This window comes from Babylonia areolata, chromosome 2 (assembly GCF_041734735.1).
Source record: "Babylonia areolata isolate BAREFJ2019XMU chromosome 2, ASM4173473v1, whole genome shotgun sequence".
In the NCBI taxonomy this organism is placed as follows: Eukaryota; Metazoa; Mollusca; class Gastropoda; order Neogastropoda; family Buccinidae; genus Babylonia; species Babylonia areolata.
The window spans coordinates 1396315-1415669 of NC_134877.1; the positions used below are offsets into that span (position 1 = coordinate 1396315).

The 19355-nt window shown below is 44.6% G+C and overlaps 1 protein-coding gene across 1 annotated transcript in view; it reads right to left on the minus strand.

Moving 5' to 3' along the window:
- The window catches only part of LOC143295936 (ATP-binding cassette sub-family B member 6-like), a 48690-nt gene that overhangs the window by 11806 nt on the left and 17529 nt on the right, over positions 1 to 19355 (minus strand). The window contains exons 11-16 of the mRNA XM_076607628.1: positions 17635 to 17700; positions 15183 to 15397; positions 13319 to 13382; positions 10666 to 10751; positions 6689 to 6746; positions 5416 to 5520 (exon numbers count right to left, since the gene is read on the minus strand). Of these exons, the coding sequence (XP_076463743.1) occupies positions 5416 to 5520; positions 6689 to 6746; positions 10666 to 10751; positions 13319 to 13382; positions 15183 to 15397; positions 17635 to 17700 (594 nt within the window). The remainder of the gene's footprint in view (positions 1 to 5415; positions 5521 to 6688; positions 6747 to 10665; positions 10752 to 13318; positions 13383 to 15182; positions 15398 to 17634; positions 17701 to 19355) is intronic.

A 19355-nucleotide genomic window follows, 5' to 3' on the forward strand; every position in this document is an offset into this window, starting at 1 on the left:
CACACACACCACACTGATCAGACACAGACAGACAGGTCAGATGACATCACACACACCACACTGATCAGACACAGGCAGACAGGTCAGATGACATCACACACACCACACTGATCAGACACAGACAGACAGGTCAGATGACATCACACACACCACACTGATCAGACACAGACAGACAGGTCAGATGACATCACACACACCACACTGATCAGACACAGCAGACAGGTCAGATGACATCACACACAGCACACTGATCAGACAGACAGACAGGTCAGATGACATCACACACACCACACTGATCAGACACAGGCAGACAGGTCAGATGACATCACACACACCACACTGATCAGACACAGACAGGTCAGATGACATCACACACACCACACTGATCAGACACAGGCAGACAGGTCAGATGACATCACACACACCACACTGATCAGACACAGCAGACAGGTCAGATGACATCACACACAGCACACTGATCAGACACAGACAGGTCAGATGACATCACACACACCACACTGATCAGACACAGACAGGTCAGATGACATCACACACACCACACTGATCAGACACAGACAGGTCAGATGACATCACACACACCACACTGATCAGACACAGACAGGTCAGATGACATCACACACACCACACTGATCAGACACAGACAGGTCAGATGACATCACACACACCACACTGATCAGACACAGACAGGTCAGATGACATCACACACACCACACTGATCAGACACAGACAGGTCAGATGACATCACACACACCACACTGATCAGACACAGCAGACAGGTCAGATGACATCACACACACCACACTGATCAGACACAGCAGACAGGTCAGATGACATCACACACACCACACTGATCAGACACAGACAGACAGGTCAGATGACATCACACACACCACACTGATCAGACACAGGCAGACAGGTCAGATGACATCACACACACCACACTGATCAGACACAGACAGACAGGTCAGATGACATCACACACACCACACTGATCAGACACAGACAGAGGTCAGATGACATCACACACAGCACACTGATCAGACACAGACAGACAGGTCAGATGACATCACACACAGCACACTGATCAGACACAGACAGGTCAGATGACATCACACACAGCACACTGATCAGACACAGCAGACAGGTCAGATGACATCACACACACCACACTGATCAGACACAGACAGGTCAGATGACATCACACACACCACACTGATCAGACACAGACAGGTCAGATGACATCACACACACACACTGATCAGACACAGAGACAGGTCAGATGACATCACACACACCACACTGATCAGACACAGCAGACAGGTCAGATGACATCACACACACCACACTGATCAGACACAGACAGGTCAGATGACATCACACACACCACACTGATCAGACACAGACAGGTCAGATGACATCACACACACCACACTGATCAGACACAGACAGGTCAGATGACATCACACACACCACACTGATCAGACACAGACAGGTCAGATGACATCACACACACCACACTGATCAGACACAGACAGGTCAGATGACATCACACACACCACACTGATCAGACACAGGCAGACAGGTCAGATGACATCACACACACCACACTGATCAGACACAGACAGACAGGTCAGATGACATCACACACACCACACTGATCAGACACAGACAGGTCAGATGACATCACACACACCACACTGATCAGACACAGACAGGTCAGATGACATCACACACACCACACTGATCAGACACAGACAGACAGGTCAGATGACATCACACACAGCACACTGATCAGACACAGACAGACAGGTCAGATGACATCACACACAGCACACTGATCAGACACAGACAGGTCAGATGACATCACACACACCACACTGATCAGACACAGACAGACAGGTCAGATGACATCACACACAGCACACTGATCAGACACAGGCAGGTCAGATGACATCACACACACCACACTGATCAGACACAGACAGGTCAGATGACATCACACACACCACACTGATCAGACACAGGACAGGTCAGATGACATCACACACACCACACTGATCAGACACAGGCAACAGGTCAGATGACATCACACACAGCACACTGATCAGACACAGACAGGTCAGATGACATCACACACACCACACTGATCAGACACAGACAGGTCAGATGACATCACACACACCACACTGATCAGACACAGCAGACAGGTCAGATGACATCACACACACCACACTGATCAGACACAGACAGACAGGATCAAGCACTGATCAGACACAGACAGGTCAGACATCACCACACTGATCAGACACAGACAGGTCAGATGACATCACACACACCACACTGATCAGACACAGGCAGACAGGTCAGATGACATCACACACACCACACTGATCAGACACAGACAGACAGGTCAGATGACATCACACACACCACACTGATCAGACACAGACAGGTCAGATGACATCACACACACCACACTGATCAGACACAGACAGGTCAGATGACATCACACACACCACACTGATCAGACACAGGCAGACAGGTCAGATGACATCACACACACCACACTGATCAGACACAGACAGGTCAGATGACATCACACACACCACACTGATCAGACACAGACAGGTCAGATGACATCACACACACCACACTGATCAGACACAGACAGACAGGTCAGATGACATCACACACACCACACTGATCAGACACAGGCAGACAGGTCAGATGACATCACACACACCACACTGATCAGACACAGACAGACAGGTCAGATGACATCACACACACCACACTGATCAGACACAGCAGACAGGTCAGATGACATCACACACACCACACTGATCAGACACAGACAGACAGGTCAGATGACATCACACACACCACACTGATCAGACACAGCAGACAGGTCAGATGACATCACACACACCACACTGATCAGACACAGACAGACAGGTCAGATGACATCACACACAGCACACTGATCAGACACAGGCAGACAGGTCAGATGACATCACACACACCACACTGATCAGACACAGACAGACAGGTCAGATGACATCACACACACCACACTGATCAGACACAGACAGGTCAGATGACATCACACACAGCACACTGATCAGACACAGGCAGACAGGTCAGATGACATCACACACAGCCACACTGATCAGACACAGCAGACAGGTCAGATGACATCACACACACCACACTGATCAGACACAGACAGGTCAGATGACATCACACACACCACACTGATCAGACACAGGCAGACAGGTCAGATGACATCACACACACCACACTGATCAGACACAGACAGACAGGTCAGATGACATCACACACACCACACTGATCAGACACAGACAGGTCAGATGACATCACACACACCACACTGATCAGACACAGACAGGTCAGATGACATCACACACAGCACACTGATCAGACACAGGCAGACAGGTCAGATGACATCACACACAGCACACTGATCAGACACAGACAGGTCAGATGACATCACACACACCACACTGATCAGACACAGACAGACAGGTCAGATGACATCACACACAGCACACTGATCAGACACAGGCAGACAGGTCAGATGACATCACACACAGCACACTGATCAGACACAGACAGACAGGTCAGATGACATCACACACAGCACACTGATCAGACACAGACAGGTCAGATGACATCACACACAGCACACTGATCAGACACAGGCAGACAGGTCAGATGACATCACACACAGCACACTGATCAGACACAGGCAGACAGGTCAGATGACATCACACACAGCACACTGATCAGACACAGACAGGTCAGATGACATCACACACAGCCACACTGATCAGACACAGCAGACAGGTCAGATGACATCACACACAGCACACTGATCAGACACAGGCAGACAGGTCAGATGACATCACACACACCACACTGATCAGACACAGACAGACAGGTCAGATGACATCACACACAGCACACTGATCAGACACAGACAGGTCAGATGACATCACACACACCACACTGATCAGACCAGCAGACAGGTCAGATGACATCACACACAGCACACTGATCAGACACAGGCAGACAGGTCAGATGACATCACACACAGCACACTGATCAGACACAGCAGACAGGTCAGATGACATCACACACAGCACACTGATCAGACACAGGCAGACAGGTCAGATGACATCACACACACCACACTGATCAGACACAGACAGACAGGTCAGATGACATCACACACAGCACACTGATCAGACACAGACAGGTCAGATGACATCACACACAGCCACACTGATCAGACACAGGCAGACAGGTCAGATGACATCACACACACCACACTGATCAGACACAGACAGACAGGTCAGATGACATCACACACACAGCACACTGATCAGACACAGACAGACAGGTCAGATGACATCACACACAGCACACTGATCAGACACAGGCAGACAGGTCAGATGACATCACACACAGCACACTGATCAGACACAGGCAGACAGGTCAGATGACATCACACACAGCACACTGATCAGACACAGCAGACAGGTCAGATGACATCACACACACCACACTGATCAGACACAGACAGGTCAGATGACATCACACACAGCACACTGATCAGACACAGGCAGACAGGTCAGATGACATCACACACAGCACACTGATCAGACACAGCAGACAGGTCAGATGACATCACACACAGCACACTGATCAGACACAGACAGGTCAGATGACATCACACACACCACACTGATCAGACACAGACAGGTCAGATGACATCACACACACCACACTGATCAGACACAGACAGACAGGTCAGATGACATCACACACAGCACACTGATCAGACACAGACAGGTCAGATGACATCACACACACCACACTGATCAGACACAGACAGACAGGTCAGATGACATCACACACACCACACTGATCAGACACAGACAGGTCAGATGACATCACACACAGCACACTGATCAGACACAGACAGACAGGTCAGATGACATCACACACAGCACACTGATCAGATCAGGAAAACTGTAAACAAACAGCTGTGTGACCGCTGCTTTGTACTGAAGATGGCATTACACACACACACACACACACATATCTGTCTGTCTAGCTATCTATCTATCTCTCTCTCTCTCTCTCTATGGAAATGTGTGTGTGTGTGTGTGTGTGTGTGTGTGTGTGTATCTATATGTCTGTTTCTTCTTCTTTTTTTTAATCTCTTTTATTGTAAAAAAAAAAAAAAAAATCTCATTATCTTACAATGGTATATATAAGAATGTTTCCTTTGTGAGGAAAGAAAAGAAGAAGAAAACATGTAAGAAAAAAAAAAGCCCTGCTCATTGAGAGCAGCGTTCCCACACTGACCATGGTGATGTCCTTGCCGTCGATACGGATGACCCCGGAGTTGATGTCATAGAATCGGAACAGCAGGCGTATGATGGTACTCTTGCCGCTGCCAGTGTGACCCACCTGCACACCACACAGTCCTCTCTTCACTGTTCACTGATGTGTGTGTGTGTGTGTGTGTGTGTCTGTGTGTGTGTCTGTGTATGTGTAACTCTGTGTGTGTGTGTGAATCTGTGTATGTGTGTGTGTTAATCTGAGAGTGCAGGCGTGCATGCGTGCACGCATGTGTGTGTGTGCATGCATGCATGCATGCATGCATACTTGGAAAAGTGTGTCATGTCTGAATGTGTTGGTGCATGTGTGTATGTGCACAAGTGTGCATAATCATATGAGCATACATGTACATCTCTGTAAGTGCAGGCATGCATGGAAGGCATATGTGTGTGTGTGTTGGGTGTACCGGCTGGGAGGTTATTGTGTGTGTGTGTGTGAGGGGGGGGAAATATCTGCATGTGTGAAAATGTGTGTAACTGTGGGCATGTGCATGTGGGCACATTCATTTTGTCTTTTTCATGGGTTTTGCAAAAAAAACCCAAAAACACACACACACACACACAAATTTGCAATGGTTAGGTATTCTAGGTACAGCACAGCCACAAAGCACACCCATGAACAGAACCAACAAACTTTACAGTAACCACCCCTTCACACAAACGCGTGCACGTGTCTCTCCTGACCATACGGGGTCGGTACTGACTGCCTTACGGATGAAAAGGGGCACCGCTTTTTGGTTTACTGATTTGAGAAACAGACCCCAGCTTCCTGACACACAGCCACAAAGTGTTTACTGATTTGAGAAACAGACCCCAGCTTCCTGGCACACAGCCACAAAGCGTTTACTGATTTGAGAAACAGACCCCAGCTTCCTGACACACAGCCACAAAGTGTTTACTGATTTGAGAAACAGACCCCAGCTTCCTGACACACAGCCACAAAGCGTTTACTGATTTGAGAAACAGACCCCAGCTTCCTGGCACACAGTCACAAAGTGTTTACTGATTTGAGAAACAGACCCCAGCTTCCTGACACACAGCCACAAAGCGTTTACTGATTTGAGAAACAGACCCCAGCTTCCTGACACACAGCCACAAAGCGTTTACTGATTTGAGAAACAGACCCCAGCTTCCTGACACACAGCCACAAAGCGTTTACTGATTTGAGAAACAGACCCCAGCTTCCTGACACACAGCCACAAAGCCAGCAGGGATCAGGTAAACCTTTCAGATCTTACCAGCGCTAGAGTCTCTCCGGGCTGGACCACGAAGGAGACATTCTTCAAGATGGCTTTGCTGAAAGCAGAGAAAGAAAACATTCACAAAGACAGCAGTACACAAAGTATCACTGAACACTGAACACTTTAATGTCAATAGCTTTACAGCCCTAATGACATGGGGGTTCATAATACAAATAACAACATGCATCAATAGTAATAATATTGATGAAAACCAAAACCAAAACGAAATCAATCAATCTGTGCAACAAAGTGCAGTTCGACCATCCATTCAAAGTAATGGCATGTAGTGAGAAATAAAAACAAAAACATATATAAATGTATAACATAATATTTTCCATATGAGAGTGACAACACAGATTTCACTTTTCACAATGAGCAACACCTGATACTATTTTATTATTGTTGAGTTTTTTTTCGTCGCATGTTATTCGCTTCTGCAATATATTTTGCAAGTGACTGTAGTGAAGTTTCCTGATTTAAATTAAGCACTCCAAAAATATCTTCATACTTCACAAAGTATCACACAATATACATGAAGGGAGCTGTTGACTGAACTTCCCACCACAATGTGTCAGACAGCAGTACACAAAGTATCACACAATATACATGAACGGAACTGTTGACTGAACTTCCCACCACAATGTGTCAAAGACAGACAGCAGTACACAAAGTATCACACAATATACATGAAGGGAACTGTTGACTGAACTTCCCACCACAATGTGTCAATGAAAGACAGCAGTACACAAAGAATCACACAATACACATGAAGGGAGCTGTTGACTGAACTTCCCACCACAATGTGTCAGACAGCAGTACACAAAGTATCACACAATACACATGAAGGGAGCTGTTGACTGAACTTCCCACCACAATGTGTCAGTCAGCAGTACACAAAGTATCACACAATACACATGAAGGGAGTTGTTGACTGAACTTCCCACCACAAAGTGTCAGTCAGCAGTACACAAAGTATCACACAATATACATGAAGGGAGTTGTTGACTGAACTTCCCACCACAATGTGTCAGACAGCAGTACACAAAGTATCACACAATATACATGAATGGAGCTGTTGACTGAACTTCCCACCACAATGTGTCAAAGACAGCAGTACACAAAGTATCACACAATATACATGAAGGGAGTTGTTTACTGAACTTCCCACCACAATGTGTCAAAGACAGCAGTACACAAAGTATCACACAATATACATGAAGGGAGTTGTTGACTGAACTTCCCACCACAATGTGTCAGACAGCAGTACACAAAGTATCACACAATATACATGAATGGAGCTGTTGACTGAACTTCCCACCACAATGTGTCAATGACAGACAGCAGTACACAAAGTATCACACAATATACATGAAGGGAGCTGTTGACTGAACTTCCCACCACAATGTGTCAGACAGCAGTACACAAAGTATCACACAATATACATGAAGGGAGTTGTTGACTGAACTTCCCACCACAATGTGTCAATGAAAGACAGCAGTACACAAAGTATCACACAATATACATGAAGGGAACTGTTGACTGAACTTCCCACCACAATGTGTCAATGACAGACAGCAGTACACAAAGTATCACACAATATACATGAAGGGAGCTGTTGACTGAACTTCCCACCACAATGTGTCATGACAGACAGCAGTACACAAAGTATCACACAATACACATGAAGGGAGCTGTTGACTGAACTTCCCACCACAATGTGTCATTGAAAGACAGCAGTACACAAAGTATCACACAATATACATGAAGGGAGCTGTTGACTGAACTTCCCACCACAATGTGTCAATGACAGACAGCAGTACACAAAGTATCACACAATATACATGAAGGGAGCTGTTGACTGAACTTCCCACCACAATGTGTCAGACAGCAATACACAAAGTATCACACAATACACATGAAGGGAGCTGTTGACTGAACTTCCCACCACAATGTGTCAATGACAGACAGCAGTACACAAAGTATCACACAATATACATGAAGGGAGTTGTTGACTGAACTTCCCACCACAATGTGTCAAAGACAGCAGTACACAAAGTATCACACAATATACATGAAGGGAGCTGTTGACTGAACTTCCCACCACAATGTGTCAATGGAAGACAGCAGTACACAAAGTATACATAAAGAAACACAATCATCTAGATCCTTTCACCAAAGTTTGGAAATTCCAATGAAGAGGATCAAAATGCCTGTACAACTTTCTGTTATGCATGCTCCCTTGTGCACTCCCTTCGTAAACCTGATGTGTAGAATCTGTTATTTCTTTATGATCTGTTTGCTAACCTTTCCAAACATATCATTCATATATAGATAGACAGATAGATAGATAGATAGATATATCTTTAATCTTGTAGATGACTCATTTTTTCAGACATTGATTTGTCTCCTTATTTCTTCTTTCTTTGTTTATTCCCTTAGTTTCGATCAATGTGTATACATAAATGTTGACAATGAAGGTGTTTACAGAGAAAAAAAGAAGAAATTTTCAAAAGCATTCAGAAAATAATCACAGTCAACAAAAGAAAAGACACACAACCAACCAAATAGGCAAATATATAAGCTTTGTTTGTAGTAAGTTATACCTTAATACAGACAAGTCCTGTGTACAATATGTTACACTTCCAAAGAAATAAGGTCCGTGTGCAAGATGTTACATTTCAGAGCTTGTTTTAATTCAAGTTTAGGCTTCTATCATTTATGATGCTTTCAAGTTTCAAACATTTAACGGTACCAGATTTGTGTCACAAAATGACTTTGCAAAAACAGCATCAAAGGAACAAAGAACCATGTTCATTTGCCAGGAAAAATCACAGAATAAACACAGTCATCACTTGACAAGGAAGAAAATACTGTTATAATTTGCTGGTCATCGTTTAAAGAACCATGTTTAGCTGCCAGGAAAAATCACAGAATAAACACATTCATCACTTGACAAGGAAGAAAATACTGTTATAATTTGCTGGTCATCGTTTAAAGAACCATGTTTAGCTGCCAGGAAAAATCACAGAATAAACACATTCATCACTTGACAAGGAAGAAAACACCGTTATAATTTGCTGATCATCGTTTAAAGAACCATGTTTAGCTGCCAGGAAAAATCACAGAATAAACACATTCATCACTTGACAAGGAAGAAAATACTGTTATAATTTGCTGGTCATCGTTTATCTTCAGCTTATTTCTGCTGACCTCAGAATTTCATGACCAAGAGATTTCCATTTCTTTCAATCAAAATCCTCAGTCAGTTCATGATTGAGAGGTTCTGATTTAACTGTCTTTCAATCAAAATCATCAGTCAGTTCATGATTGAGAGGTTCTGATTTAACTGTCTTTCAATCAAAATCATCAGTCAGTTCATGATTGAGAGGTTCTGATTTAACTGTCTTTCAATCAAAATCCTCAGTCAGTTCATGATTGAGAGGTTTTGATTTAACTGTCTTTCAATCAAAATCCTCAGTCAGTTCATGATTGAGAGGTTTTGATTTAACTGTCTTTCAATCAAAATCCTCAGTCAGTTCATGATTGAGAGGTTCTGATTTAACTGTCTTTCAATCAAAATCCTCAGTCAGTTCATGATTGAGAGGTTCTGATTTAACTGTCTTTCAATCAAAATCCTCAGTCAGTTCATGATTGAGAGGTTCTGATTTAACTGTCTTTCAATCAAAATCATCAGTCAGTTCATGATTGAGAGGTTCTGATTTAACTGTCTTTCAATCAAAATCATCAGTCAGTTCATGATTGAGAGGTTCTGATTTAACTGTCTTTCAATCAAAATCATCAGTCAGTTCATGATTGAGAGGTTCTGATTTAACTGTCTTTCAATCAAAATCAGTCAGTTAGTTCATGATTGAGAGGTTTTGATTTAACTGTCTTTCAATCAAAATCCTCAGTCAGTTCATGATTGAGAGGTTCTGATTTAACTGTCTTTCAATCAAAATCCTCAGTCAGCGTACCTTGGCTCATATCTGAAGGAAACATTTTCAAATTCGATCTTGCCATGTCGGACAACAATATCGTTAGCATCAGGGATGTCCTTCACCTGAACAAAAAACAAATGACATAAGCTCCATTACTTCCGGTCAACAAAATGTACACAGTATACCTGATACATTCACAACACAGTGCACGTAGTCATACATTTTTGCAAGCATACATACACACACACACACACACACACACACACACACACACACACAATACACACTCTTTCAAACATACACAGACAAACACACACTCTCTCTCTCTCTCTCTCAAACACACACACACACACACACACACACACACACACACACACACACACCACACACATGCACACACACACACTACACACAGATATATATATATATATATGACACACATAGATACATACACCCACACAACTTTCACATTCCACATTCCCATCCAGCTTGTCAGAGTAACGTCAATACCTCCACAGTTTTCCCAGTTGCTGTGGACACACTGACGACACTCTGCAACACCTGTTCTTGGAGTTACAGCCATGCCTGATGGTAATCACTTGTTTTGCAGCATACCCCCTTCAGGAGTTTCAATCTCAAGGTCCAGGGTTTGAACCCTGGCCCCCAGGTCCTGCAGGCTGGAGGTGGACATTTTTCCACTCTCCCTGATCTACAGATGTACAGACCTGCCAGCGCCTGAACCCCCTTCATGTGTACCCGCCATGGAAAAGATCACATGCACAGGCTAAAGATCCTGTACTCCATGTCAGTGTTCGGTGGGTTATGGAAACAAGGGCATACCCAGCATGCGCACCGCTGAAAACAGATTATGGCTGCCTACCAGGTAGGGGTAAAACAGTCATACATGTAAAATCCAACTTGTGCAGGCAAATGGGAGTTGCAGCACACAACGGGCGCAATAGCCGAATGGTTAAAGCGTTGGACTTTCAATTTGAGGGTCCTGGGTTCGAATCTCGGTGGCGCCTGGTGGGTAAAGGGTGGAGATTTTTCCGATCTCCCAGGTCAACACATGTGCAGACCTGCTTGTGCCTGAACCCCCTTCATGTGTATACGCACGCAGAAGATCAAATACGCACGTTAAAGATCCTGTAATCCATGTCAGCATTCGGTGGGTTATGGAAACAAGAACATACCCAGCATGCACACCCCCAAAAACGGAGTATGGCTGCCTACACGGCGGGGTAAATAAACAAAACGGTCATACACGTAAAATGTTAAATGTTACAAGTTTGAGTGTGTAGGTGTGCGTGCCTGACATCTGATTGAATGACACAGGAAACGAATGATGAGCGCCCAATGGCAGCCGTCAGTCGGCTCTACCCAGGTAGGCAGCCTGTTGTGTAAATGACTCAGTGTTTGTAAAGCGCTTAGAGCTTGGCCTCTGACCGAGGATAGGCGCTATATAAGTATCCTGATCAAAACAATGGCAGAAGAAGGCGGTGGAACTCAACAGCAGGTCTGTCATTCAGATCTTCTTCGTTCATGGGCTGCAACTCCCACGTTCACTCCGATGTACACCAGTGGGCTTTTAACCCCACCATGTATTTGTAATTGTATTTCTTTTTATCACAACAGATTTCTCTGTGTGAAATTCGGGCAGCTCTCCCCAGGGAGAGCACATCGCTACACTACAGCGTCACCCTTTTTTTTTTCTTTTTTTTTTCCTGCGTGCAGTTTGATTTTTTTTTCCTATCGAAGTGGACTTTTCTACAGAATTTTTCCAGGAACAACCCTTTTGTTGCCGTGGGTTCTTTTACGTGCGCTAAGTGCATGCTAGCATACGGGACCTCGATTTATCGTCTCATCCGAATGACTAGCGTCCAGACCACCACTCAAGGTCTAGTGGAGGGGGAGAAAATATCGGCAGTCGAGCGGTGATTCGAACCAGCGCGCTCAGATTCTCTCGCTTCCTAGACGGACGCGTTACCTCTAGGCCATCACTCCATGTAGGCAGCCATACTCCGTTTTCGGGGGTGTGCATGCTGGGTATGTTCTTGTTTCCATAACCCACCGAACGCTGACATAGATTACAGGATCTTTAACGTGCGTATTTGATCTTCTGCTTGCGTATACACACGAAGGAGGTTCAGGCATAAGCAGGTCTGCACATATGTTGACCTGGAAGATTGCAAAAATCTCCACCCTTTACCCACCAGGCGCCATTACCAAGAGTCAAACCCAGGACCCTTACATTGAAAGTCCAATGCTTTAACCACTCGGCTACTGTGCCCAACATTCAGATGAGATGATAAAGTGCAGCATGCACTAAGCCCAGGTAAAAGAACCCATGGCAACGAAAGGGTTGTCCCTGGCAAAATCGTCTAGAAATTTCACTGTTGTAATAAAACAATTACGCCTGCAGACAGACTAAAAAGACCACACACAACAATGTACACGTGTGACACTGCACTGTGGGAGGTTCTCCCTGAGGCAGTTTGAATTTCACACACACACACACACAAATCAGCTGTGACAAAAGTAATATGATACAAGAGAATATAATACAACAGAAAATGATACAATAGAATACAATACAATACAATACAATGCAGTACAAGACAAGACAAGACAAGACAACACAATACAACACAACACAAGACAAGATCTGAGCACTGTTTGTCAGACTAACCTCAGTGTCTTCAGCCAGCAACTCAAACATGTTCTCCATGTCAATGAAGGCCTGCTGGATCATCCTGCACACACACACACACACACACACACACACACACACACACACACACACAATCATTTAAGTATCCCCTTCACACACACACACACACACACACACACACACACACTGATCTGAGGATTGTCTTTTATGCACACATACATACAAACATACATGCATACATACATACATACACACCACACCACACCCCACCACACACACACACACACACACACAAACACATACACACACACACCCACACACACCAGTACACAGCCAGTTGAGCAGCACAAACACCCCCCTCCCACACCCACACCCACACCCACACCCACCTGTAGTAAGTACCCAACCAGTTGAGCAGCACAAACACCCCCCTCCCACCCCCACCCCCACACCCACCTGTAGTAAGTACCCAACCAGTTGAGCAGCACAAACACCCCCCTCCCACACCCACACCCACACCCACCTGTAGTAAGTACCCAACAAGTTGAGCAGCACAAACACCCCCCTCCCACACCCACACACACCTGTAGTAAGTACCCAACCAGTTGAGCGGCACAAACACCCCCCTCCCACACCCACACCCACCTGTAGTAAGTACCCAACCAGTTGAGCAGCACAAACACCCCCCTCCCACACCCACACCCACCTGTAGTAAGTACCCAACCAGTTGAGCAGCACAAACACCCCCCTCCCACACCCACACCCACCTGTAGTAAGTACCCAACCAGTTGAGCGGCACAAACACCCCCCTCCCACACCCACACCCACCTGTAGTAAGTACCCAACCAGTTGAGCAGCACAAACACCCCCCTCCCACACCCACACCCACCTGTAGTAAGTACCCAACCAGTTGAGCGGCACAAACACCCCCCTCCCACACCCACACACACCTGTAGTAAGTACCCAACCAGTTGAGCGGCACAAACACCCCCCTCCCACACCCACACCCACCTGTAGTAAGTACCCAACCAGTTGAGCGGCACAAACACCCCCCTCCCACACCCACACCCACCTGTAGTAAGTACCCAACCAGTTGAGCGGCACAAACACCCCCCTCCCACACCCACACACACCTGTAGTAAGTACCCAACCAGTTGAGCAGCACAAACACCCCCCTCCCACACCCACACCCACCTGTAGTAAGTACCCAACCAGTTGAGCAGCACAAACACCCCCCTCCCACACCCACACCCACCTGTAGTAAGTACCCAACCAGTTGAGCGGCACAAACACCCCCCTCCCACACCCACACACACACACCTGTAGTAAGTACCCAACCAGTTGAGCGGCACAAACACCCCCCTCCCACACCCACACACACACACCTGTAGTAAGTACCCAACCAGTTGAGCAGCACAAACACCCCCCTCCCACACCCACACCCACCTGTAGTAAGTACCCAACCAGTTGAGCGGCACAAACACCCCCCTCCCACACCCACACCCACCTGTAGTAAGTACCCAACCAGTTGAGCGGCACAAACACCCCCCTCCCACACCCCCCAACCCACACCCACCTGTAGTAAGTACCCAACCAGTTGAGCAGCACAAACACCCCCCTCCCACCCCCACACCCACCTGTAGTAAGTACCCAACCAGTTGAGCGGCACAAACACCCCCCTCCCACACCACACCCACCTGTAGTAAGTACCCAACCAGTTGAGCAGCACAAACACCCCCCTCCCACACCCACACCCACCTGTAGTAAGTACCCAACCAGTTGAGCAGCACAAACACCCCCCTCCCACACCCACACCCACCTGTAGTAAGTACCCAACCAGTTGAGCAGCACAAACACCCCCCTCCCACACCCACACACCCACCTGTAGTAAGTACCCAACCAGTTGAGCGGCACAAAGAGCTGTGCAAGGTAGGTGCCGAAAAGGACGTAGTCGCCGACAGTCAGCTTCAGGCCGGCCACCCCATGCACCACGGCCCAGGCACACAGCAGGGCCCCTGCCATGTAGCCCAGCGTTGTCACCACGTTCTGTGCCGAGTTCAACAGGTTCAGGCTGGCCGTCGACTTCCACTCCGCTTTCTGGTCAACAGGGGTCAACATGGATAGTTATAGTCATCATCATCATCATGACAGTGATGATGACGGTGATGATGATGATGATGATGTTAATAACAATAATAATAATAATAATGATGATGATGATGATGATAATAATAGTGATGATGATGATAATAAAGATGGAGATAATGATAATGATTATAATGATAATAATGATGGTTATAATAATAAGAAGAAGAATTACAATGATATTAATAATAGTAATAATAATAATGATGATAATGATGATGATGATGATGATGATACTAATAATAATGATACTACTACTACCACTACCACCACCACCACCACCACTACTACTACTACAAATTGTAATAATAATGATGGTAGTAACAGTAATATTCATGACAATGGTAACATTAATACTACTACTACTACTACTACTAATGATAATAATAATAATGATCATGGTGATGTCTAAATACTCAAACGCTCAATACTTTTCTAACAATAGTATCATCATCAGCATCAGCCATGTCTTTCCTCTGCATGAAAAATAAATGGCACGAACATTCATGACTCTTTGATCAATTCACCACTCGGAGCAAGACCTGTCCAAAGCCGATTTCACGGAGCTCCACACCTTGTCTCCCTGCTGGAGAACCAAAGCACACATAGTGCTTCACACCATACTGACAGAGAGGCCATAAGGTGAATCAACACATAGTGCTTCACACCATACTGACAGAGAGGCCATAAGGTGAATCAACACATAGTGCTTCACACCATACTGACAGAGAGGCCATAAGGTGAATCAACACATAGTGCTTCACACCATACTGACAGAGAGGCCATAAGGTGAATCAACACATAGTGCTTCACACCATACTGACAGAGAGGCCATAAGGTGAATCAACACATAGTGCTTTATACCATACTGACAGAGAGGCCATAAGGTGAATCAACACATAGTGCTTTACACCATACTGACAGAGAGGCCATAAGGTGAATCAACACATAGTGCTTTACACCATACTGACAGAGAGGCCATAAGGTGAATCAACACATAATGCTTCACACCATACTGACAGAGAGGCCATAAGGTGAATCAACACATAATGCTTTACACCATACTGACAGAGAGGCCATAAGGTGAATCAACACATAATGCTTCACACCATACTGACAGAGAGGCCATAAGGTGAATCAACACATAGTGCTTCACACCATACTGACAGAGAGGCCATAAGGTGAATCAACACATAGTGCTTCACACCATACTGACAGAGAGGCCATAAGGTGAATCAACACATAGTGCTTTACACCATACTGACAGAGAGGCCATAAGGTGAATCAACACATAGTGCTTCACACCATACTGACAGAGAGGCCATAAGGTGAATCAACACATAGTGCTTCACACCATACTGACAGAGAGGCCATAAGGTGAATCAACACATAATGCTTTACACCATACTGACAGAGAGGCCATAAGGTGAATCAACACATAATGCTTCACACCATACTGACAGAGAGGCCATAAGGTGAATCAACACATAATGCTTCACACCATACTGACAGAGAGGCCATAAGGTGAATCAACACATAGTGCTTCACACCATACTGACAGAGAGGCCATAAGGTGAATCAACACATAGTGCTTCACACCATACTGACAGAGAGGCCATAAGGTGAATCAACACATAGTGCTTCACACCATACTGACAGAGAGGCCATAAGGTGAATCAACACATAGTGCTTCACACCATACTGACAGAGAGGCCATAAGGTGAATCAACACATAGTGCTTCACACCATACTGACAGAGAGGCCATAAGGTGAATCAACACATAATGCTTCACACCATACTGACAGAGAGGCCATAAGGTGAATCAACACATAATGCTTCACACCATACTGACAGAGAGGCCATAAGGTGAATCAACACATAGTGCTTTACACCATACTGACAGAGAGGCCATAAGGTGAATCAACACATAGTGCTTCACACCATACTGACAGAGAGGCCATAAGGTGAATCAACACATAGTGCTTTACACCATACTGACAGAGAGGCCATAAGGTGAATCAACACATAGTGCTTCACACCATACTGACAGAGAGGCCATAAGGTGAATCAACACATAATGCTTTACACCATACTGACAGAGAGGCCATAAGGTGAATCAACACATAATGCTTACCTGACATCCGCAGAGAGCACATAAGAAAACAGAAATCAACACATAATGTTTTACCTGATATCTGCCAATGGCACCGTCGTACCTCTCCGTTTCAAAATCTGATGCTCCATAGTATTTAACCTGCAACAGTAAAATGATCACGCTTCAGCTTTTAAGATCCTCTTCTGAATAAACATACAGACAAAGAAGACATTTCATTACAACACAGAAGACATTTCATTACGATATAGAAGACACTTTATTACAACACAGAAGACACTTCATTACGATATAGAAGACACTTCATTTCAATATAGAAGACACTTCATTACAATATAGAAGACACTTTATTACAACACAGAAGACACTTCATTACAATATAGAAGACACTTTATTACAACACAGAAGACACTTCATTACAACATAGAAGACACTTTATTACAACATAGAAGACACTTCATTACAATATAGAAGACACTTTATTACAACACAGAAGACACTTCATTACGATATAGAAGACACTTTATTACAACACAGAAGACACTTCATTACGATATAGAAGACACTTCATTACAATATAGAAGACACTTCATTACAATATAGAAGACACTTCATTACAATATAGAAGACACTTCATTACAATACAGAAGACATTTCATTATGATATAGAAGACACTTCATTACAATATAGAAGACATTTCATTACAATATAGAAGACACTTTATTACAACACAGAAGGCACTTTATTACAACACAGAAGACATTTCATTACAATATAGAAAACATTTCATTACAATACAGAAGACATTTCATTACAACATTGAAAAACCTCTGTGGCAATATCCAACAGTATTTATCAGGAACTGGTCACATTCACTTAAATCACAACAACAGTGACATCAGTTTATGCCAAAGCAACTCTTTTTGTTTTGTTTTGTTTGTTTTTTTAATGGAAGAAATTAGTTCTAGCACACCTCATTCTCGTCACCACGATAATCTGCTGATTCTGTTTGTGTTTGCTGATTCTTTTCGTGGCCTTTCTAAATTTCCAGTTCCAACAGACTGCTGGTGAACATGCATCTTCTTCTTCTTCTTTGTTCGTGGACTGCAACTCCCACGTTCACTCGTACACCAGTGGGATTTTTAGTGTATGACCGTTTTTTTACCCTGCCATATAGGCAGCCATACTCCATTTTCAGGGGTGTGCATGCTGGGCATGTTCTTGTTTCCATAACCCACCAAACGCCGACATGGATTACAGGATCTTTAACATGCGTATTTGATCTTCTGCTTGCGTATACACATGAAACATGCGTCTAAGCTGCCACTGAAATCGTCTAAAGAAATCAACTGCACACATTTTTTTTCCTCTTCACACAGAGACACTCTTTCTTGATTTTCTGAAACAAACACTGACAACAGACATGTCTGTAGCAAACAGTCACAGTGAAGCTGAAACAAACACTGACAACAGACATGTCTGTAGCAAACAGTGAAGCTGAAACAAACACTGACAACAGACATGTCTGTAGCAAACAGTCACAGTGAAGCTGAAACAAACACTGACAACAGACATGTCTGTAGCAAACAGTCACAGTGAAGCTGAAACAAACACTGACAACAGACATGTCTGTAGCAAACAGTCACAGTGAAGCTGAAACAAACACTGACAACAGACATGTCTGTAGCAAACAGTCACAGTGAAGCTGAAACAAACACTGACAACAGATTTGTCTGTAGCAAACAGTCACAGTGAAGCTGAAACAAACACTGACAACAGACATGTCTGTAGCAAA